Source organism: Lynx canadensis, chromosome B2, assembly GCF_007474595.2.
Source record: "Lynx canadensis isolate LIC74 chromosome B2, mLynCan4.pri.v2, whole genome shotgun sequence".
In the NCBI taxonomy this organism is placed as follows: Eukaryota; Metazoa; Chordata; class Mammalia; order Carnivora; family Felidae; genus Lynx; species Lynx canadensis.
The window spans coordinates 97,295,174-97,319,646 of NC_044307.1; the positions used below are offsets into that span (position 1 = coordinate 97,295,174).

At 38.2% G+C, this 24,473-nt stretch overlaps 1 protein-coding gene across 2 annotated transcripts in view; it reads right to left on the reverse strand.

The window, feature by feature from the left end:
• Nucleotides 1-24,473, reverse strand: part of PDSS2 (decaprenyl diphosphate synthase subunit 2) — a 262,983-nt gene that overhangs the window by 64,973 nt on the left and 173,537 nt on the right. For both annotated transcript variants that reach the window (XM_030316061.1, XM_032593230.1), the window contains exon 4: nucleotides 14,305-14,379. In XM_030316061.1, the coding sequence (XP_030171921.1) occupies nucleotides 14,305-14,379 (75 nt within the window). The remainder of the gene's footprint in view (nucleotides 1-14,304; nucleotides 14,380-24,473) is intronic.

Below are 24,473 nucleotides of genomic sequence, written 5' to 3' on the forward strand. Positions count from 1 at the left end.
CAGAGAGGACTTTGATGAACATCAGTCTAAAGGAACTCCCTTGGGGTATCTGGGTGGCTCAGTCGGTTGAGTGTCTGACTTCAGCTCAAGTCCTGATCTCATGGGTTGTGAGTTCAAGCCCCACATCGGGCTCGCTGTCAGCCCATCAGTGCAGAGCCTGCTTCAAATCCTGTCCCCCCTCTCTGCCCCTCACCTGCTTGCACTCTTTCAAAAATAAACAAACATTTAAATAAAAAATATAAAGTAACTCCCTCGATCCCTATCCTATCACTTCTTCTTATTTAGTTCTTTGCTGTGCAATTATCACTATCAGTTATTTCTCTTGTTCATTTCTATGATTGGTTATAGTTGGCCTCTCCACTAAGATGTAAGCTCCCGAGCACTCCAATTGCTAGTGTCTGCCACAGCAGATGCTCAAAAGATATATTAAATGAATGAATAAGCAATGTCAATACTCACAGCCAACTTCCTGATTCCAACAAACCTCAACAATTTCTAGTTCCTTTCTACTACAATTTCTAAGACTCAAAAGAAAATTCCTCCAAGAAGCTTCCCTGAAATATTAATCCTTAAAGCTGTACTTTCTCCTATATGTTTATACTGTATCATATAATTTTACATGTGGTCTTCTGGGCAAATTGCTCTCCAGTGGTTGCATGTGCACATTTTTTCCTCTGAACTGTGTGTATCATCAGGTCCTTGAGGGCAGGCCTGTGTTTTTGGTTGTAGCTTTGTTTTGAATAATCCAGTAGTGCTCAGAGTGTTGTTGTGCACACAACAGCAATTCAATACAGGTTTACTAATAGGTACTGTATCAAAACTGCCCAATATAGTTCTATGGCTAATGTAGGATTCATGATGACAAACAGTTCAACCAGAATCCAATGTGAAACAATCTATCTAGATTTCCCAAATTCAATCTCTTTAATACATTACAGTTTCAGGAGATAGAATCTTACTCTCTCATTTTTCCCTCCAAAAGAAATATCTTCATCGAGGTATTTGAGTAGGTGTTGGAAGAATTGGCTGTTTTCAGTTGGATGCTGAAGCTATTATTCACCATATTCACCAATGTCCTCTACATATGGGCGCATCACATATATCCCTATTTGTTTGATTTCAGAAAAAAATTTCTGTACAATTAATCATCAAATAATGAAAAATTCAGAACACAACATATTTCTCTTTTAGTCTTAGTTGGGAAGAAACAGAGTCAAGTTCAAAATCTACTTATAGCGTATCCAGGTCGTATTGACTACAATTTCAACTTCCTTTCCAGTTCTCAATTTTTACTTTCCTAAACTTTGTTTCTTTGTCTACCCAAACTCATTTACCTATAAGTCTACAAAGAGGAATTCCCACAGGATCTCTCTGGAGCTCCTGAGTCTTTCATATGGAGAGTCTGCCATCAGCTCCCCATTAATCTGATTCATCTAAATACATCCACTTCTCTATAACCAAGCCTCTTGTATGTCAAATCTACCCTCATTTTTTCCCCAGTAAACCAGGTCTAAAACATTGGAGCCATTTTTGATTTCTTACTCTCATGGCACATGAGTACACAATACTCAATACAACACTTAGTACACAACAGACACACTAAAATAAGCATGTATAGTAGGGTATTGGCAACACAAAGATACCATAAAATTTATAGGAAGAAAATTTTGTATTTGTGATTATTTTAAGTCATTATAACACAAATCAAGCAATAAAGTCATGAGGACTGGCCCTCCAGCAAGATGGAGCAGCAGACTGAATTTACTCCTCCACCTGAAACCACTAAAACACTGGACAAAATATATGAAACAAGAGCTTTAATGCATTTGAAATCAGGCAATAAATGACAGTGATCACTGAGAGATGGGAAATAAATAAATGTTCCAGTTTACTGTCTGGAGAAAATGGCAAGTCACAGAGCCTAGCAGTCTCCTCGAGTTGAGGAGATGGACTGGAGTGTCTACAGAGGCCAAAGGGGTTAGAATTAGGGGCTAGCATTCACAGGGCAGAGTACTCAAGATAGGTGAGCTGCACGAAGAGCTCTAGAGATGTACAGAGGGTTTTCCAGAAGTCTTCAGCTGAGCATTACCAATGCATGGATACAACACTATCAAAGTCTGAGGAGAAAATCATTCAGGAGGTAGAGAGGGAACAATCCTTAGAGCTCACACAGGGCTGGGAGTAGTTCCTGTTCCCACCAGCCAGAGTGGAAAACCTCATAATTCACAGGGTATCAGTAGAGTACTCAGAAGGGTTTTGCCTTTCAGGTGGGGAAAATTAGCTCTAGACTAAATACTATTCTGGTCTTGCCTATCAAAACTTAAATGTAAGACCTGAAAAAAATCAAACTGTTTCCAGTAACTTAACTGAATTCCAGAAGAAAGTTCAAGAATATTTATAGAGATACAAAAATATCTAGAATCCAATAAAATAAAATTCAGTGTCTGGCATCCAATCAAAAATAACCAAGCATGCAAAAAAAAAAAAAAAAAAGAAAGGCAGGAAAACACAATGCATAATGAGGAGAGAAATCAGTCAATTGAAGTCAACTCAGAAACAACACAGATGATTGAATTAGTAGACAAGGATATTAAAACAGTTTTCATAACTGTAGTCCATATGGTCTAGGAGCTAGAAGAAACCCTGAGCATGTTAATAGAAACACAGAAGATATAAATTGGTGAGCCTGAATGTGCACCAATAGAAATTATCCAAAATGAAATACAAAGAGAAAACAATAATACTAATTAAAAAAAAAAAAAAGAATACAAATCAGTGGGCTCTGGGTTAATGTTAAGCAGCCTATTATACATGTAATTTGAGTCCTAGTAAGAAGGAGAGAGAAGGCCAGAAAAAATATTTGAAGAAATAATGACCGAAATTTTCCCAAATTTGATAAAAACAAAACTCACAGATCTAAGAGCCCCAATGAACCCCAAGCACAAGAAACATGAAAAATATGACACCAAGGCACATCATAATTCAAATGCTCAAAACCAGTGGTAAAAAGAAAATCACAAAAACAGCATCAGAAATTTAGCCAGAAGAATAAATTTATACAGAAGAATAAAACTAAGGATGACAGAAACTCCGTTGTTGGAAATAATATAAGACAACAATGAAGCAACATCTTGAAAACACTGAAAGAAAAAAATTCATCAACGTTGAATTTTATATCCAGTGAACATATCTTAAAAACAAAGTCAATATAAAGATTTTTCTCAGACACAAAAACTGGAAGAATTAATCACCAGCAGACCTGTACTATAAGCAATGTTAAAAGAAATCTTTTAGGAAGGAGGAAAATAATACCACATGGAAATCTGGATGACTGACAAAAAGAAATGAAAAGCATTGAAGATGTGAATTATGGGGGTAAATATAAAAGCCTTGAAAAAATTAAGTCCCTTTAAAATGTAACTGAATGTTTAAAGCAAACATAGTAACACTGTATTGTGAGATCTATAATATATATGGGAGCAAAATATATGAAAATGATAATACAAAGGCTGAGAAGGAAGTAGTAGAAATAAACTTTTGTAAGCTTCTTATCCTGTAAGTAAAGGTATATTATCACTTGGAACTAGACCGTGATAAATCAAAGATCTATATTATGAACTCAAGAGCAACTACTAAAACCGTAGTAAAGAGTTATAGCTAACAAGTAAAAAAGGAGACAAAATGGCATTGTGAAAACTAATCTAAGAGAAGGCAGAAAAAGGAAAGGGAAAAACAAATGGGACAAATGGCAAACAAACAACAAGATGGCATTTAAACTCAACCATATCAATAAACACATCAAATATAAATGATCTAGACACACAAATTAAAAGGTAGAGATCATCAGACTGAATAAAAGAGCAAGATCCAACTAAATGCTGCATATAAGAAACCTACTTTAAATATAAAAACTGGGGAGCCTGGGTGGCTTAACTTCTGCTCAGATCACCGTCTCACTGTTCATGGGTTTGAGTCCTGCATCAGGCTCTCTGCTTCCAGTGCAGAGCCCACTTCAGATCCTCTGTCCCCTCTCTCTCTCTGCCCCTCCCTGGCTCTTGCACACTCCCTCCCTCTCTCTCTCAAAAATAAACATTAGGGGCGCCTGGGTGGCTCAGTCGGTTAAGCATCCGACTTCGGCTCAGGTCATGATCTCGCGGTTCGTGAGTTCAAGCCCGGTGTCGGGCTCTGTGCTGACAGCTCAGAGTCTGGAGCCTGTTTCAGATTCTGTGTCTCCCTCCCTCTCTCTCTCTCTCTCTCTCTCTCTCTGACCCTCCCCGTTCATGCTCTCTCTCTGTCTCAAAAATAAATAAATGTAAAAAAAAATTTTTAAAAAACATTAAAAAATTTTAAATATAAAAACAGTACAAGGATGGAAAAGATAACACCATAATTTTAATCAAAACAAAGCTGGAATGATTATATTAGCATCAGATAAGGTATACATCAGGAAAAAAAAAACATAAAGCCTATTACCAGGGCTAAAAAAGGTTATTAAAAAAAATAATAAAGAGATAAAATCATCAAAATAGCACAATGATCTTAAGGGTTAATGTGCCTAAAGCAGAGATTTAAAATACATGAAGGAAAAACTGATAGAACTGTGAGGAGAAATAGAAAAATCCACAATTATAATCAGACACTTTAACACCCTTCTCTCAGTAACTCAGAAAATAAGCAGAATGAAAACAGTTATAGATACATAAGACTTTAATGACACTATCAACCAATCTGACTTAATTGATATTTACATAACACTCCATAAACAACAGCAGAATACATATTCTTTTTAAGTGAACATTTACCAAGATAGATCATATCTGGGTCATAAAACAACTCTCAATACATTTAAAATAACTCAAACCATATAAAATATGTTCTCTAACCACAAAGGTATTATAAATCAATGACAGAAAGACATCTGGAAAAATCTCAAAACACTCAGAAACTAAATAACAAGGTTTTAAATAATTTGTGAGTCAAAAAAAAACAATCTTCTTACTATTCCTTTCCAAAGAAATTAATAAGTGGTTTGAACTGAACGAAAATTTAAAAAGTAATGTAATGAAAACTTGTGGGATGTTGCTAAAGTAGCACTTAGAGAGGAATTCATTGCATTAAATGTCATATTAGAAAAGAAAACAGGTTTCAATTTATAAATGATTTCAGCTTAAAACGCTTTAAAAATGATGGAAATAAAGCCAAAGTAACCAGAAGAAAGAATACAGAAACGTGAAAAAGAGAGAAAAGTGGTGAAGCCAAAAGCTGGTCCTTTGGAATCAGTAATATTGTTATGCTTCTTGGGGAAATAAAAAAGACACAAATTACGAATGTCAAAACGAGAGAGGTGACATCAATATACACTCTACATGTATTAAAAGGATAATATGGGGATATTAAGAACTTTATGCCAATAAATCTGACAACTTAGATGAAGTAAGCAATTTCTTTAAAGGCTATAACTACCAAAGGTGACTCACGAAGAAACACATAACCCTAAATAGTCCAACAGTTTTTAAAGCATTAAATTTGGGGGCGCCTGGGTGGCGCAGTCGGTTAAGCGTCCGACTTCAGCAGGTCACGATCTCGCGGTCCGTGAGTTCGAGCCCCGCGTCAGGCTCTGGGCTGATGGCTCAGAGCCTGGAGCCTGTTTCTGATTCTGTGTCTCCCTCTCTCTCTGCCCCTCCCCCGTTCATGCTCTGTCTCTCTCTGTCCCAAAAATAAATAAACGTTGAAAAAAAAAAATTTAAAGCATTAAATTTGTAGTTTAAAAAAACCTCAACTTTCCCACAAAGAAAGGTTCCATGGTTTCACTAATGAATTCTATCAAATATTTAAGGAAGAAATAATACCAACTCTACCGAAAAAAATCTTTCAAAATAATAAAAAAGGAGTTAATACTTTCCAATTTATTATGCAATAATATAGATCAAACATTAACAAACTTTAGCACATCAAATTCAACAACGTATAAAAAGGAGACTGGATCAGGATCACATGAGGTTTACTCCACGAATGCAAGGTTGGTTTAACATTAGATAATCAATTAATTTACCATATTAATAGCCTTAAAAAAAAGGAAAACCTAAAAGAAAAAAAAATAAAAAAATATGATCACCTCAATAGCTGTAGAAAAAAAATGTCAAAATCAACATTAATTCCTGATAAGAACTCTCAAGAAATTAGGAATACAAGGGAACTTCTTCACTAATCAAGAGCCTCTAAAAACAAAAACAAAAACCTCCAGTTAACATCACACTTAATGGTGAAATACCGAATGTCTTTCTGCTAGCATCGGGAGCATGTCAGGAATGTCCATTCTCACAACTTCAACATTGTGTTGCGAGGTCTAGCTCTTGGATCTGAGATTTTGCTTTACCTTACATACAAACTAATGAACTAGCTTGTGACTGTTTTAGTGATGCTAACAGAAGACACAAGACTCCTGGATCAGAGACAAAGGACTTTATTATTCATGGCACAGCAAAAAGCATGTGCATGAGCATATTTGTGTTGGCTGCCCTTGATCCCAAGTCCTGCAGGGGCAACAATGTGGGCTCAGATGGATGCTAGCCTTCAGTGGATTTGTGTTACAGCTAAAATCAAACCAACAAACGAAACACTGAGTTTAGGGGATTGCTGCTTTTGTAGCAAGTAGTAAGCAAGCCTGCTCTTTGGGAGTAATGGCTATGTTCATTATCTTGTGATGATAGTTTCAATGGTACACACAAATATTAAAACATCAGATTGTGCACTTGAAATATTTGCAGTTTGGGATGCCTGGGTGGCTCAGTCGGTTGAGCATCCAACTTTGGCTCAGGTCATGATCTCGTATTCATGGCTGTGAGCCCCACATCAGGCTCTGTGCTGACAGCTCAGAGCCTAGAGCCTGGAGCCTGCTTTGGGTTCTGTGTCTCCCTCTCTCTCTGCCCCTCCCCTGCTTGCTCTATGTCTCTCTCTCTCTCTCAAAAAACAAAATAAAACATTGGAGTATTTGCAGCATACTATACATCAATAAAGCTATATCATTAATTTAACAACTATTTTTGGACTACGGCTAATGTGCTAGGCACTGTTCTGGTATTAGGAATACAATGGTAAACAAAATCCCACCTCCCACAGAGTTTATATGCTTGTAGGAGAAACTATAAGAGAAATATCAGAGGGTGACAACTGTGATTAAGATAAAGGGAATTAAGTATGGTGGCTACTTCAGATTCGGTGAGGGGCTGTCTTTGAAAAGATGACATTGATGTAGAGACATGAATATCAAGAAGGGGCCAACTATGTTAAATTGGAAGAAGAATACCCCTAGCCTTTATTGTTTTGGCTTTCTAACTGTTTTCACATACCTCTAATTTCCAGTAAACCGTCATAATGACCACTGATGTATTAGGTTTCCCAAAGGTTAATTTGATCATGTAATTCCTTTGTTTAAAAATCTTTAATCCTGGGGCGCCTGGGTGGCGCAGTCGGTTAAGCGTCCGACTTCAGCCAGGTCACGATCTCGCGGTCCGTGAGTTCGAGCCCCGAGTCAGGCTCTGGGCTGATGGCTCGGAGCCTGGAGCCTGTTTCCGATTCTGTGTCTCCCTCTCTCTCTGCCCCTCCCCCCGTTCATGCTCTGTCTCTCTCTGTCTCAAAAATAAATAAACGTTAAAAAAAAAAAAATTAAAAAAAAAAAAAAATAAAAATCTTTAATCCTGGGGCACCTAGGTGGCTCAGTCGGTTAGGTATTTGACTTCAGCTCAGGTCATGATCTCATGGTTTGTGAGTTCGAGCCCCACAGCGGGCTCTGTGCTGACAGCTCAGAGCCTGGAGCCTGCTTCGGATTCTGGGTCTCCTTCTCTCTCTGCCCTTCCCATGCTCACGTTCTGTCTCTCTCTCTCAAAAATAAATAAACATTAAAAAAGAATTTTTTTTTTTAATCTTCAATCCCTCCATTATCTCAAGTACTAAATATGGTTTTAGCTCTATATTCTGGCATTGTAAGTCTTGAAGCATGTGACAAAACCTACCTTTCCAGTCTTCTTACTATTCCTTTATTCTAATGTGGATGAAGGCCTGATCTTAAATACACCTACTTTTGATCATGCTGTTTCCTCTGCCTCAAATGGCATCCTTCTCCATCAACAGATGTCCTTCCCATCCTTAAATGTCCACCTCAAATATCACATTCTCCTTGAAGTCTTTTCTGATTTTCCCAACCAGATGTGACTTTTTGTTCCAATTTTCTCCCTGTTATTTTTTCAATGGACAAAGCTCCCCTTGCTAATCTTTTTATTGTATTTCAGAAGGTGGCATTGGGCTTTGCAGGTAGGCACCAATCTATAACTTCCTGGTGAATTGAATTATTCTTATATCTTACTTGAAAGATGCTAAGGGCTAAGGAAGATATGCTAAGGGGCTAAGGAAGATAGGCATAAAAAATAAAAAATAAATAAATGGACATAAGTGACCTTATCTACTTCTCATAAGAGAATGATATACTGAAAGTATAATCTATGCTTGGAAAAAAATAGAATGGATCTTTGTAATTTTAGTAACTCTGTTAAAGCCAGTTCCTTTCCAAGAGAAATGGATCCTCTTTAAAACCCTCTCACTGGGGCGCCTGGGTGGCGCAGTCGGTTAAGCGTCCGACTTCAGCCAGGTCACGATCTCGCGGTCCGCGAGTTCGAGCCCCGCGTCGGGCTCTGGGCTGATGGCTCAGAGCCTGGAGCCTGCTTCCGATTCTGTGTCTCCCTCTCTCTCTGCCCCTCCCCCGTTCATGCTCTGTCTCTCTCTGTCTCAAAAATAAATAAAACGTTAAAAAAAATAAAAATAAAAATAAAAAAATAAAACCCTCTCACTTTCCTGAGACCGGGGCCAAGCCAACATGAGCAGAATCTCTGAAGACAGGAAAGAGGTGTGCTGTTCCCCATTTTAAAACCAACATGAGTGTTGCAGAGGACCTTGATTAGTTCACAAGGAAGGAGTACAAGTGGGTGGAAATAATAAGGAATCAGAAAAACAGTGTTTAGGGGTCTCTAAGACCACCCCAAGGTTTGATGGCCTTGTTAGGAGGACTCCTAGGACTCAACATATAGTCAAAGTCACAACTATGGTTTATTACAGCAAAGGATATAAAACAAAACCAGCAAAGGGAAAAAGGTGCATGAGATGAAGTCTACAGGAAACTGGGCGCAAGCTTCCAAGAATCCTCTGCCAGTGGAGTCAAACAAGATGTGATTAATTCCTCTAAGAATGAACACATGTGATAACATATACAAAATACTGTCTACCCGGGAAGTTCATTGGAGACTCAGTGCTCGGCATTTCTGTAGGGGTTGGTCATCCTCTCTGCCTAGCATATACCAACATTCCAGACTCCCAGAAGGAAAGCAGATATTCAAAATAAACCACATTACTGGCAAAAACAGTTTGGCTACAGTGAGCTGCACTTACCAGTTAGATACTGGTAGAGATACTCCTAAAATCCAAGTTCCCAGATTCTAGCCAAGGGCCAACTTTAAAAGCAGGCTTTTCTAAGGATAGCAATCTTTTTCTATATATTGAAAATATTCTTACTTTTTTTTTTTGAAGAATAGATTTTACTTTAACTTTTTTTAAAGTTTATTTATTTTGAGAGAGAGAGAGAGAGAGAGAGAGAGAGAGACAGAAAAGGAGTAAATGCAGGCGAGCAGCAGAGAGAGAAGAAGAGAGAGAGAATCCCAAGCAGGCTCCATACTGTCAGTGCTGAGCCCAGTGTAGGGCTTGAACCCACGAACCATGAGATCATGACCTGATCCGAAATCAAGAGTCGGATGCTTAACTGACTGAGCCATCCAGGTGTCCCTAAAGATATACTAACTTTTTGATTAAAAAAAAAAAAAATCTCACTTCTAGGGTTCTTTTTTTTTTTTTTAGCAAATAGTATAAAATAGAGCACTGTTATAAACACTAAGATGTTCATCATCACAATATTGTTTAAACTCATTAAAAAAAAAGGAAACAGGGTAAGTATCTAAAAATTGTGGAATGGTTCAGTAAATTATAGTAGTATGGAGAAACATTAAATAGTCATTAAAATTAAAATTTGAAGACTTTAAAAAAAATTTACTTTTAACGTTAATTTATTTTTGAGAGACAGAGAGAGACAGAGCACGAGTGGGGTAGGGGTAGAGAGAGAAGGAGACACAGAATCTGAAGCAGGTTCCAGGCTCTGAGATGATAGCACAGAGCCCAATGTGGGGCCCGAACCCACAAACGGTGAGATCATGACCTGAGCTAAAGTTGGACACTCAACTGGCTGAGCCACCCAGGTGCCCCTAACATTTGAAGACTTTTTTTTTTTTAATTTTTTTAAATCTTTATTTATTTTTGAGAGAGTGAGAGAGAGAGACAGAGTGAGAGCAGGGGAGGAACAGAGAGACAGGGAGACACAATCTGAAGCAGGCTCCAGGCTCCGAGCTGTCAGCACAGAGCCCGATGCGGGGCTCGAACCCACGAACCGTGAGATCGTGACCTGAGCCGAAGTCGGACACTCAACCGACTGAGCCACCCAAGCGCCCCATTTGAAGACTTTTAATAACAAATCCTAGGGAATCAATCGGAACAAAAAACGACATAGAATAATAACTATAAAATGGGAGAAATATAGAATGAAATCTAGAAGGAAATACATTAAGGTGTAATCATGATTCATTTCTGGGGATGGTTTATGTAAAATAATTTCTTTTTTCCTCTTGACCTTTTTCTGTGCTTTCAATTTTTATTACCAAATACGTAGTTACTTTTCTAATTAGAAACAAGTTATAAGATATAAAGGTCTGGATTCAAAGCCAATTTTGCTAAAATGCAAAATATTTAGTGTGTACAGTGAGTAACATGAACACAATGTACAAGGCAGGACTTGGGAACTCTTAGAATGGTAAACAACAGCTGCATTTAAAATGCAATTTTGGGGGGGTGCCTGGGTGGCTCAGTTGGTTAAACATCTGAAACTTGATTTTGGCTCAGATCATGGTCTCATGGTTTGTGGGATAGAGCCCAGCTTCGGGCTCTGTGCTGACAGCACAGAGCCAGCTTGGGATTCTCTGTCTTCCCACCCCCCTACTGTGTGCTCCTCCCCCACCCCACTTGTGCTCTCTCTCAACATAAAGAAACAAACTTAAAAAAACATAAAATGCAATTTTTCTACTTCATATACTTTTTTTTTCCCAATTAGCTAACAACAACACCAAACCAGGTAGACAGAGAGGAAATGCTATAAACACTAAAGAAAGCACAATGGCTAATTTTTATTATAGGGAAAAAATGGTTCATTCACTAACAAACACAAAAATAAAAATACTGTTTTTCAATGGCTAGATCAAAGGATGAATTTCCAAAATTACTTTGAATGTTTACATGATCACAATTTACATATGATCTGTCAAGTATTACTAACGTTAAGTCACATAAATTTTCATAGTTTAAAGGAGGATTAGGTAATTACTCTACAAACTTCTTCTGGAGGTGATTTTGGACATATTCAGTTGTAATTCTCCTCCATTTGCTTTTAGTGCATCTACCCTGGTCACATAGGCACTGCTCCACAGAAAGCTATTTTCGTACTACCCAGGTTCTCCATCACTGCATTAAGTAGCCATATAGAAAACAGACTGCATTGTATTCTCTTCTCCCTAGAGAGAATAAATGGTTTGCAGCTGATTTTAAATCACAAAGCAATTCTTTTGTGTACTGAATTGGCCCAAGGCTACGGAGGTTGTGCCACTCACTTCCCACATGACCTCCACTTGTGGCTGCTTCCCAATAGTGCCAGAACATGAAAACCTTGAAGGCACTCCATGTGGGGCAGTGCTCTCTCTGCCTCTGAAGGCATTCCTGGGCCAAGTTCGAAAACCCAAATTCTGAACTGCCATTGCAATGGCAAGCACACTTAGAGGAGGGGGGAGAAAGGCCAGGATTTTTCTGGTTAGGAAGGGAAATGTGGTTAACCTAAATTGGACCTGGGACACAAATGGAGGCATCCAGAAGCACTCCCACAGCTTCAGTCCAACTATGCATTTTCCTTCCGTTATAAAAACAAAACAAAAGAAAACAAAACCAACCAAAACAGCTCTTTAAATGGTTTGGCTATATTCAGAAATGTAATTGCTTAAAGAAGGTTGCTAGTGCTTTAAAGGGCTGTGTTTGGGGAGACGGTAGGGAAACAGGGCAGATGGACAAAGCATTGCTACAGATTCTCTGAAGTAAAACTAGCCAATGAAAGTCAGCAATTAGTGCCTGCTAATTGGCAGTGCACGTATGATCAACAGTCCTTCAAAGACTTTCGTTGCTTCCTCTTTTCTCTTTCCCAGGAAGAAACAGATTATGTGGGACTTGGAGTCAAAAAACCTGGGTTCAGATCATGCCACTGTGAAACATACATCAACAAAGAGTTTCCAGATAATAGGCTTTCCTGCCTTTTGTCATCCCTGAATCTCAGGCTTTTAATGTATAAAATGGGCGTACCAACAAATGCCCCCCTTTTTATGGGTGACTGTAGAGAAAGAAAGTATAAGCAAACTGTAAAGGGCTATCTAACCATTTACTGTTGTCGTTGCTGTTAGGTCTGCCTGACATACAGAAAGTATTTAATAAATGTTCACAAAATTATTAACAAACTGGGCTAATTATAGTGGACAGTTAAGAGTGAATAAATCAAGAACCCTAAAACAATAACACTTTCGCTTAAAAATTAAGGTATTTAACTGTAAGATATTAATATCTTACATGGAACTACAGTGAACACATTGGAACCATCCCAGGGGAAAACGATGCCTCAACTGCCAGAAGAGGTCACTGTCATCACCATATATGGTGGGATCTCAGGTATGGCAGAGGGAGGCGAGCAAATTGGGTTTCATTGAGGTATAGAGGTAGAAAACGCACGGTTAAGAACCTGAGCTCTGGTGTTCAAATCTCAACTAGCAAGTTGTATGACTGTGGGCAAATTATTTAATCTTTTCTAAACCTCGGTTTTCCCATTATGTCAAATGGGGATAGCAGTAGTATCTGCTAGCAGGCTTTCTGTGAAGATTAAATGAAGAAACATAGGTGAGTTACTTACCACAGTGTTACATGTTTAGCTACTATCATCTTCTTTATACTATATATGAGGCAACTTATGAGTGGAACTAGACCAGGAATCTTCCATTCTACAATGTGCTATTAATCCTCAGCCATGGTAGTGAAGTACGGTATATTTTTGAAAAATGCGGCAAAGGGGGTCCCACTGTGGTCGTATATCCTGCCAGGTCCCCACATACCACTAGGCAACTTAGGTGAAGTTAGATATGCCTCCAGGGAACTGTGGTTCCTTGAACCAAATGTTAGCAGATGTCCAAGGTACAATTCTTCATATTTTACTAACTATTCTCTGAGCCATCCAGAGTCCCTGGGTTATACTTTTAAATTTCCTATGCAAGTTGCTCATGCCCTATGTTTCATTTTCCAGTAAAATCAGTCTTTCTTTTTTCAAATGGAAATGTCAAAAAGCCTAAAATGTGCATATGCGCATATTTTCTCTAATTTTCAGTGAGTGAAATCTTGCTAATACAGAAGCTAAAGAAGTTAGAATAATGAAACCCTAAGCTTGGAATCCCGTATAATAGCATATACCATGTTAAATGATGGCGGTGGTCAATGAGGCAACTGCTTCACATTCAATATCCTACTGAAATGAAATAACTGCATTTTAAAGAAATAAAACCTAACCCATAAGATGTCCTGTTAAATGAGTCAAAAAACCTTAATTCTAGATCTATATAATTAATCAGAATGATCCAACTGCACAACCATCCTACTTCTTATCACAGAAGAATTTAATAACGCGGTAAATTCTGGATCTTGGACATAAAAGACATTCTTTCCTCATGCCCTCAAAAGTCATCCTCTTCAGATCATGTCCACTCTTCTGGGACACGGAAGACCCCTTCCTCTGGGGAAAGGCTGCACCCAGCCACCTCAGCACGAGCTGTTTCTCCAGACTGCCTGCCCTGTGACAGTGCTACCTGCCAGCCAGTAGACAGAGCATCCTGGTGTCTCCTGGGCTGCTGCAGACTGAACAGACTGTGAATCCAGCCAGAGGATAAGAGGTTGTTTTAATTGGCTAAATCTGCTATGTACTAAGCGTATGGCCATGGATTTGTAGCCAAAACACTAATCTAAAAAAAAATGTCATGTACAATTTAAACACAAAACAAAAATGACATTTTCGCTCGTCAATTCTAGTTTTGCCACGAGGGTTTTTAACCTAACATTTTATAATGAGTACCCAATCCCTACCTTTGCTGAAGTAGAATTTTCATGGTATACTCCCTGCACCAAGTCCATAAGAGCACTTGCTAAAAGTTCCACGACCTAAAAAAACAAGAAAAAAAATTAAAAGAAACAAGTAAACATTTTTATGCCCATTTTTACCTCAGAAAGCCTCAGAAGGCTTAGCAGCAAGGCAGTATTTGTACTTATGGGGTTATATACAAAGATCCTGGCAAATGGCATTGCCCACCTGGATATTAGAGCTGTAATCCAATTTTTTTCAGGCATAATTCAAGCAAAAAAAAAAAAAAAATCTTACAAGCACAGCATTGAACTAATATACATGAAAATCCAGTAATAGCCATTTTGAGCAGAAGCTTAAATTTCAGATACCTAATGAAATCTTAACTCAATTTATTTTCTGTATGTTTATTTCTGTCAGGTGGATACTTTTTCAATATCTCCATTCTGGGAGCCATTACAATGCTAATTTTCATACTTAATACAGAAAGAAAAGCAAAAGCAAAAGAATGGTTAACCTTTCAAATGTGTTCATTCTGTTATACTTAAAGTGCACTGTGGATATATTTGGTGGAGGGCCCCTGGGTCAAATGTACCATAAACACTGAAAATTTTTATAGAACTGCAATATTGAAATCATATTCATCAAACCTGTATTATTTTCAAGACTCGGGCTGTTAAAAAAAAAAATCAAGCAAAATCAAAAGCTTTGAACTTGTTCCAGAATGTAAAACAAGCAGAAAACAGTCTCTTTGGAACTACTGTACAATTTAGACTTGTTTGCATAAACCATCTTAATTCAAGAGGATAAAATAGTGGTATTTCAATGCAGCCGTTCCAAACAAGAATTCCTCAAAGCAGCCCCAACCGCTTCTTGCGAAGTCTTAATATCGTGTATATTTAGCTTCCTATATCATGCAGTAGTGTATCTGATTCCTACTCTTTGCTTCCTAAAATTTAGCTCAGTTCTGATTGAATTAAAGGATTTTGTTTCAGCTTTTATCATTCTTGTAATTGAAGACATTATTAAGCCAAAGGATACAGACCCAAACAACAAGATACTTTAATCTCAGGTACGTTAGATTTAATAAACATTTTCTTAGACACAAATTACATTAATTTGTGGAAAGACTTGCTTTAAAATTTTAACACATGAGCATTCATCTCCAAATTTATATTTACGTTCATCCTGTGTAACACAGACAAGGCTGTTGATATGGAAATTTTGCTGATTAAAGCCATTTTTTTTCTAGCTCTGCAGATGGGTTAATTTGTAAGACCTATACAAAGTCTTTTTTTTTTTTTTTTAATCACATTGCCCTTTAGGTAACCAAATACTTAAGAAATATTGTAGCAATATGAGCTGCAGAGGAACTGGAAGGACAATGATCCTACAGTGTTACCAGATGTGTTGAGTTATTTAAGTGGGGAAGAAAGAAAATGAATGGATTTTTTTCCCCTGAAGGTATCAGATAAGCTCTATTCCCAAATCCAGGAGGACAGAGTATCACCAATAGGTCTATGAAAGACTGTAACTAAATGCACAGCATCAGATAGGATTACAGTTTATACAAGCAACATCCCAAGATCCCCCTGATGGCCGGACACGTAATACAGATCAATCACTCACTAAGAAATGTTACGGTTTTGAAACAGTTTGAGCTCTGAGACCAGCACTGGTAAAGTGAAGAGGGATTTATAAAGAGAAAGTCCACAACACTAAATGTCAAAATGATGGCATGAACTTTTAACAATGGATCTGGCTCTGGATAACTAGACTGTGCCTTTACTTCCCTGAGATTTCAGACCAGGCAGAGGCAACAGACATTTTATTGTCTCTTTTTCTTTTTAATGTAATTAGCAAATATAGACAGACCTGTACTCATAAGTTCAAAATTTATAAAGGACCCATAGTTCCAAATAGCTATAGTTACTTGAGCAGAATACACCTCCATAGCCAATGATGATCATTGAGGAAAAAGCTTTGGACTTCCTTGGGTTAACAAATCAAGGAAGGTAAGAGATTATGAAAACCAGCAATAGCCTAGGGGAGCTGAAGTGTCCCAGGCAAGGGTGACTTACTCAATGCACACATAAATCTCTTTCTATTGCCTGAAATGTTTACTTAACCTTTATTTTTATTACCTTTTTTTTTTTTTTTGAGAGGGAGAGAACACACATGAGCATGTGTGTAAGTGGGGGAGGAGCAGGAGACGGAGAGAGAGAATCTCAAGCAGGCTCCATGCCCAGCACTGAGCCTGATGTGGAGCTCAATCTCATGACCATGAGATCATGACCTGAGCTGAAATCAAGAGTTGGATGCTTAACCACTGAGCCACCCAGGAGCCCCTAACATTTTAAATTATACCAAAGAGAGATATGTTTAAGTATCATCCTCCTTTAAAATTGTAGTATTTCTAGGAAGACCACAGGACTACCAGCTACACATATTTAATGAGGCCATTTATTGATCTGATCTTTTTTCAATACATGGCTTACTACATAGGCACCTGTTTAGACACCTTTTGTACTTCAATATAAGAAAGTACCTGCTTCATGATACTTTTCTCCCTCAGATTCTTGTGGAATGATTTGTTCCAGCAACCCACAATGGTAGCAAAGATAATGGCAGTCAGAGAATCCAGAAGCCTAAATGCCAGATCTCCTGAGACTAAGAACCCAAGCCCTCCACTTCTTGGCACTCTTAACAAGGGCACTATGAGAAAGATTAAGGACTTTCGTTCCTCAGGCCCAGGGGGGCAAGCAAACACTATCAACTACAAAAACATGACAGACTAAAAGAGCATCAATGATAGCCACTCTTAGAAGCCCAACAATGAGAAGACCGTAATGAAATAGGGCAGAGCATTAGGAGCCAAAGGATCTAGACGCTACTTCAAGGTCTCCTAGTAATGTCATTGTGAGATCTGGGGTAGGACAATTAATTTTTCTCGACTATAAAATGAAGGAAGTTGCGAAACATAACTCTATAAGGTCCCTTCCAATTCTGATTCCGAGCTTCTAGAAATGCAAATCTTAATATTTATAGTTAGGCATGAAGATTTTAAAACTGCTTTTTTATAAAGCTTGGTAAGCCACCTTTGCTCACCAAAGGTTTATTTATTTTTTAAAGGTTTTTTATTTATTATTTTTTTAATGTTTATGTATTTTTGAGAGAGAGACAGGGAGACACAGGATCCGAAGCAGGCTCCAGGCTCCGAGCTGTCAACACAGAGCTCGATGCAGGGCTCGAACTCACAGACCGTGAGATCATGACCTGAGATGAAGTCGGATGCTCAACTGACTGAGCCACCCAGGTGCCCTGCTCAGATATTATTTTTATCTATTCTCTTCACACAGACTTTTCCCTCTGTCTGAACTCTCCCGATTACTTTCTTCATGAAAGTTTTTGTATCCAAGCCCCTTGGTTTCAAGACCTAGAATCCTAATTAAGCAATTTTCATTTCCTAAACCATTCTAAACCACTTCCATGTCCTAAACCATTAAGACTGATAGCCCACCCCACCTACTGACAGAAATATCCTAATTGGGTCAATTAAGGTCAACACTGCTGAGTTCTGGGTCTTTTTTTTTTTTTTTTTTTAATTTTTTTTTTTCAACATTTATTTATTTTTTGGGACAGAGAGAGACAGAGCATGAACGGGGGAGGGGCAGAGAGAGAGGGAGACACAGAATCGGAAGCAGGCTCCAGGTTCTGAGCCATCAGCCCAGAGCCCGACGCGGGGCTCGAACTCACGGACCGCGAGATCGTGACCTGGCTGAAGTCGGACGCCCAACCGACTGCGCCACCCAGGCGCCCCGAGTTCTGGGTCTTGAATGGCTCTAATGCTTGGGAATAATTCATACAATCGGATTCAGAATGATATCAGGTTTAAGTGAAAAGTTGTGTCAAACAAATAATGGCTCTAGTTGGCCACATCACTTCCTCTCTAATGAGTAAATATGTAGAACACTTAGAAGAGAATCTGTCACCATTAATGTTATAAAGTTTACTTTGGCTGTCTAGACAGTAATCAAGCAGGAGATAAGCTAATTTCTGCATTTCTGGAGGTTGCAAGAATGGCAGAATTGCTTACCTGCACATGCAATACAAAAATGCTTTTCTTTCTGATTTGTCATGTTGAAATCTGACTGCCTGGCAATGCCATATACTATTCCCACGTCTTCTGAGTAACACCCTAAATTTCAGTGAGCCAGAAGTGGTAACTGTTCAGACTGTCAATGTCATGAGCTAGCTTCTTGGGGGCACCTTGTTTGGAATAAATTTCTTTTATTATTACTATTTTTTTAATTGACGTATAACTGATGGAATGAATTTCTTTTTTTTTTTTTTTAATTTTTTTTTTCAACGTTTATTTATTTTTGGGACAGAGAGAGACAGAGCATGAACGGGGGAGGGGTAGAGAGAGAGAGGGAGACACAGAATCGGAAACAGGCTCCAGGCTCTGAGCCATCAGCCCAGAGCCCGACGCGGGGCTCGAACTCACGGACCGCGAGATCGTGACCTGGCTGAAGTCGGACGCTCAACCGACTGCGCCACCCAGGCGCCCCGGAATGAATTTCTTAAATGGTTAATTTACAGGACAAATTTCGTCAGTCTCAGGGAAAATGTAATTGCCTCATTCTTTATCTTCTGGCAAGAGTAACTACAATTCGATGATTTTTCTTAACTGAAAAGCAAAAGTGATGCATATGCACTCGCAAAAGGTGTTGTGGTGATTACACCCCGAGCTATAATAAAATTCCTATCATAAAAAATAGAAATTAAGAGAAGTAGGGGTTGGTAAGAGAACAAAGACCAAATAACGTCTTCACACTGCTATCCGAGGATGTCTGTAATATCTTCTTAAAAGAAAAAAGCTGGTTACAAAACAGAATAGCATGACAGATATTTTTAAAACAAAGTGAGGTCAATCTCTGTGTTTATATACGCTGAGAGAAAAGTCGGAAAAGACAACAAAATATTAAGGGCGCCTGGGTGGTTCAGTCAGTTAAGCATCTGACTTTGGCTCAGGTCATGATCCCGTGGTTCATGGGTTCAAGCCCTGTGTCAGGCTCTGTGCTGACAGCTCAGAGATTGGAACCTGCTTCGGATTCCGTGTCTCTCTCTGCGTGCCTCTCCCCGGCTTGTGCACGTGCTCTCTCTCTCTCTCTCTCTCAAAAATAAATAAATCAACAAAAAAATTTTTTTAAATGAAAGGACAACAAAGTAGTAATAATGATAATGTGTAAATGGTAAGTAAGCATCTGGATGACTTTTAATGAAAAAATTTTCTTTTTCAACTTTTATAAATTGCTTAAATTTGTAATCAACAAATTTATAACTGCTTAAATTTACAATGTATTACATTTTTCTCCCCTCTTATTGTACTGCTTTTATAATCAGGTTAAAACAATAAACCTATCTCCATGGAGTGGGGCGGGGAGCTGGGGAGCACACTCTCCTTTTAGCCTCAGAGAGGCTTCTGAAGCTGTGTCCACAAATTGATTTCTGGAATATACAATCAAACAATAGTCCTCGGAGTAGCAAAAATAAGATCAGTAAGTGGTGGTAAGCATTCTGTGGAGACGAGCTATGCCTGTCTCAACAGGCATGATCCGGGAGTACTGTCAGTATTTGACAGATGGAATAGTTTCAGCTGAGTTGTAGATAGTTAACCAGGAAACCAGACCACTTAATATGGGCAAAGGAGCACCCATCTCAAATAAAAAGTAAAATACAACTAAATCTTTAGAAAAATATTAACTATTAACTAATGTGGCTCAATAAAAGCTCGAGCCAGCAAAACCTATCTGAGTTGGTGTAGTATGGTTGTGTTTTACTCACTTAAAAAAGGTTGCTACAGAGGTGCCTGGGTGGCTCAGCTGGTTAAGCATCTGGCTCTTGATTTCAGCTCAGGTCATGATCTACAGATCGTGAGGTTGAGTCCCATGTCTGGCTCTGTGCCTACAGTGCAGAGCCTGCTTGAGATTTTTTTTCTCTCTCTCTCTCTCTCAAAATAAATAAACTTGAAGGAAAAAAAAAAAAAAGGTTGCCCCGCACTTAACTCATTGGTATATAGAAACTGTGGAGGCTATTACAGATTTATAATCGTCTTTCAAAGACTTGCGCTGGAAAGGTTATTTTAATGAGTTTTTACTACAGTGTAGAATGACAACGTGTGATCCATCACTCTATTTGGGAGGCAAACGAACACACAGCCCCTCAGTCTTTACTACTCTTAACAGCTGCTAGCGAAGGAAATAGTCATGTGTGTGCACGCATCTGCAGTGCTGATGGCATTAATTACACACAAATTTATTGCACTCCTTCCCCCACCTCTAGGAAGAAATAGCAATGCATGAAGCAGTTGCAAAGGTAAAACGCCCTTGGGGAGGAATTAATTCTCATATACATCTTGGGAGGAACAAAAGACAGATTTAGCATAAATATGTCCTTTCCAAAAAGCTTTGATATTTGAAGGGATAGTGTCAAGATTTTTTTTTAAGCCACAAAACCAATATTGTCAGTAAAAATGTCTTACAGAAAAATACTTTTAAAGATAAAGGATGCCGAACAGTCTGCTAATAGTAACCAGGGCAGTTAGCTTCACTCTTCAGTTCCTCTTCACAAAAAACAAAGCACGGAGTGTTTGAGAGATGCATTTAATGATGGAAAGATTTACTTACATTACACCAAGGTGAGGTAGAGGAACTGGCTAAGAAGTAGTGCTCTCCCACAGAGACCAATAATAACATCTAACATTTGTAAAGCACTTTATCATTTACAGACTGGGTTTAAGCAAACTATTCTGTTCCAGGTGGATTCAGTCCCCCAGTGCTCAGCCAGAGCTTTCAGGCTGGCAGCCTCAATGGAGAAGCGACCTCTGAAGAACACAGGGAGCAGCGGCAGTGGCCAAATAAGGGGTGAATCTACTCACCCACCACCTGGGCACAAACAACCCAGATGAGCCCTAATCTGCATGCTGATTAATATAAATGAGTTGCTTTAATAAAGCCATTGATGAAGTCTATGAAAGAATGGTTCTCCCCACTCCTTCCTATCAGACAAGGACCAGGTTTAATGACGACAATGATGAAAGGTCTGTTGCAATAAACACACCACTAACTCACAGGAGTTCTGGAGAAAGCTTCTAACTAGGCTTTTTGAAGGGAGCCTTTTCAATGCTGCCAAATGTGTAAGACCATGCTTATTTGTGGGAGGGATAGCAATCTGTTCTAGTGAGCTGGAAGTTCTTTCTGGCTAAGGGGGAAGAGCGGAGAGAGAAATGGCACAACCAGTAGGACAGGTGCAGCAAAAACTAAGCAAATTGATAATCTTAATTTTTAATTTAGAACAGCTGATACATTGGTTTATGGCCTCTAACTACTGGTAACATTTGTCAGAAAGGGCTCAGGAAAATTCAGCGAACTAAAGAAAAGTCTAAAAGAAAATCACAACTGATAAAACTTAAAAGAAATGGGCCACAAGTTCAGGAAGATGGCTTGAATATGAAGTGCTGAAATTTAATATTATATTGGCTAATGCACTCATTCCATAAACATTTGCTGACAGCCTACTATGTTCCTGGCACTGTACTAATGAAACTAGTTATGACCTTATAAAGATAAAGGACATTACTTTGTTATTGACCACTTAGAAGGCTGCATGACTTTGGGCCATCCATATCACTTTTTGTTTTAAGTGTATTTATTTATTTGGGGGGGGGCGGTGCAGAGAGGAAGGGAGAGAGAGAATCCCAAGCAGTCTCCATGCTGCCAGTGCCCTGTGAGATCATGATCTGAGTCAAAACCAAGAGTTGGATGCATAACCGACTGAGCCATCCAGGCACTCCCTCTGCCCCCCTCTCCCATAGCACTCCTTTGGGCCTCAGTTAGCTTATCTAAGTAAGAGATATCTGCATTTTATCAACAGTTAGCCCCATGACCAGAAATACCTAAATGTGTAGTTGTATATGTTTTTTATTCATAACAATTGTAAGGATGATGCCAAAATATGGATTTCTTTCAGTAACAATAAAAAAGTGATCCAAAAATAAGGAGTTCTTTTTTTTTTTTTTTTAAGATTTTACTTTAAAGTAATCTCTACACCCAATGTGGGTCTCAAACTCACAACCCTGAGATCAAGAGTTGCATGCTCCACCGACCAAGCCAGCCAGGTGCCCCTTGAGTTCACTTTTTGAATGACGGTGCATGGTTCTTGGTCTACTGTTCACCACTGAGTAATGATAATCATTTATTGATTTAAACAATGCTTAGATTCCTGAAAAAGTGGCTGATAATTTTTTTTTACAATTTAAAATGCTTACACCAAAATAAAACTTTTTGTAAGAAAAGGAGAAAAAGAGATGCTTTCCAGTAGGCTAAAAAAAAAGTTGGTTAAGTATCTTGCATTACTACAAAAACTAAATAGTTGCTGGGAATTAAATGCTTAGTCGTGAAACAAAGTAATTCTGACATTATCATACAGCAGTTAGTTGCTTTAGTTTTCACTTTCTCCAACATAAGAATTCCTTATGTATGTTGTCAAGTTTGTTGTACCCAGGATATTCCCCATTAGGATGCCCCACACTTAGTAGCTCTGTTACACCTTGCTCTGACAACTTCTCAGAGAGAATTATATCTGCCATCTCAGTGACGTGCCCACTTTTCCCCATGTGGCTGATAACCTCCATTCTGCTTTCACTGCTTCTTCCTTTGATGGCACTCTCAGTGATGTTAAGTGATAGTTTCCAAGTGTGATTTTGCTTAAAGGTTAATCCCACCTTTGAAAAACACAAGTTCACAATGTGAAACTTCAGAACACCAGAATCAAGGTACCTTACTTCATTCAACGAAAGGATGCTGCTGGCTAGAACACTGCCTAATAGTATCAACTTTCAAAATTTTTAAATTGCAACCCACGATAAGAATTGTATTCTACATCATGACACACACAGTACATGCATACATGTTTATGTACAAAAATGAGTGAAATTTTTCATAAAACAAAAGTTTCATTATCCTTCTATTTTCTATTGTGACCCATTAAAGAAAAAGTGTTGACAGTCACTTACTAAAGGGATTTCACTATCCACCATAAACAGCATGTGATCTATAATCTGAAATACTACCTTATACTGATGTATGTCATGTATAACTCATACCTTGGTTAGCCATTTTAACTGCACACAGAGTCCCCAGATTTTTGACACACAGTTTACAGATTGTTATTCTGAAATATATTTATAAAGGTGTTAATTTCTTTATCACTGTATTCCAAAAACATGTAAATTAACGGAATAGAAACAGGCAGAAGGCAGGTTAAAACATAATCATTCTCGGGTACTATGGGGTATAATATTAGGGTGCATTTCCACCTTGGTTTATATACATCACTGATACTCTCAGCTTTGATCTTACTAGATTTATAAAAAAAAAAAAAATAAGTTTAGAACACATTTGGCCAAAGAGTTAAAAATTTCAGGATTTCTCTGAGATTCACACATACTCTTGCAAATTCCAGGAATCCCTTGTCTTTTGGATAACATGGTTCAATTTTTAGTTCAATTAGTTCCTCTTCTAATTGGGCTACACTAAAAGGCAGATGTTTGTAATTCAGAGACGTCCGAGGTTTGCACTTCAAAGGCAACCACAGAAATAAAAGCATGACTCATATGCATTAAAATCCATGCATCTCGTCTAAAACTGTAATTGTATTTCTTCCAAATACCATTGCAGCTCTTCAAAATCTGTGAATCAATGGAATGCTAAAAATAACTGGCTCTATTGGTACTGCATTCTAGAAAATTAGGTAATCCTTTTTTCCCCCTCCTTAAAAAAAAAAAAAAAAAAGTAGTAGAAACTCGAGATTGGCTGTATTGTACCCTTGAATCAAACAATGGATATACTTGGGTTAGAAATTCTCTAATCTGTAGAGATACAATTGGGTTGTTTTGTTTTTGGTTTTTTTTTTTTTTTTGGTTGGTATAATTTACATGAAGACTGAAAACAGGTGATACAATTGTCTTTTAAACTGGCATTTCTAATGCTTAACACAATGCACGCAAAAATTTTATTGCACCACCAATACTTTTTCCAATATGTGAACTGTATAAATCATAACTTTCAAAATAAATTTGCAGTTATAATTGTTTAATCATTATTTTCAGAAT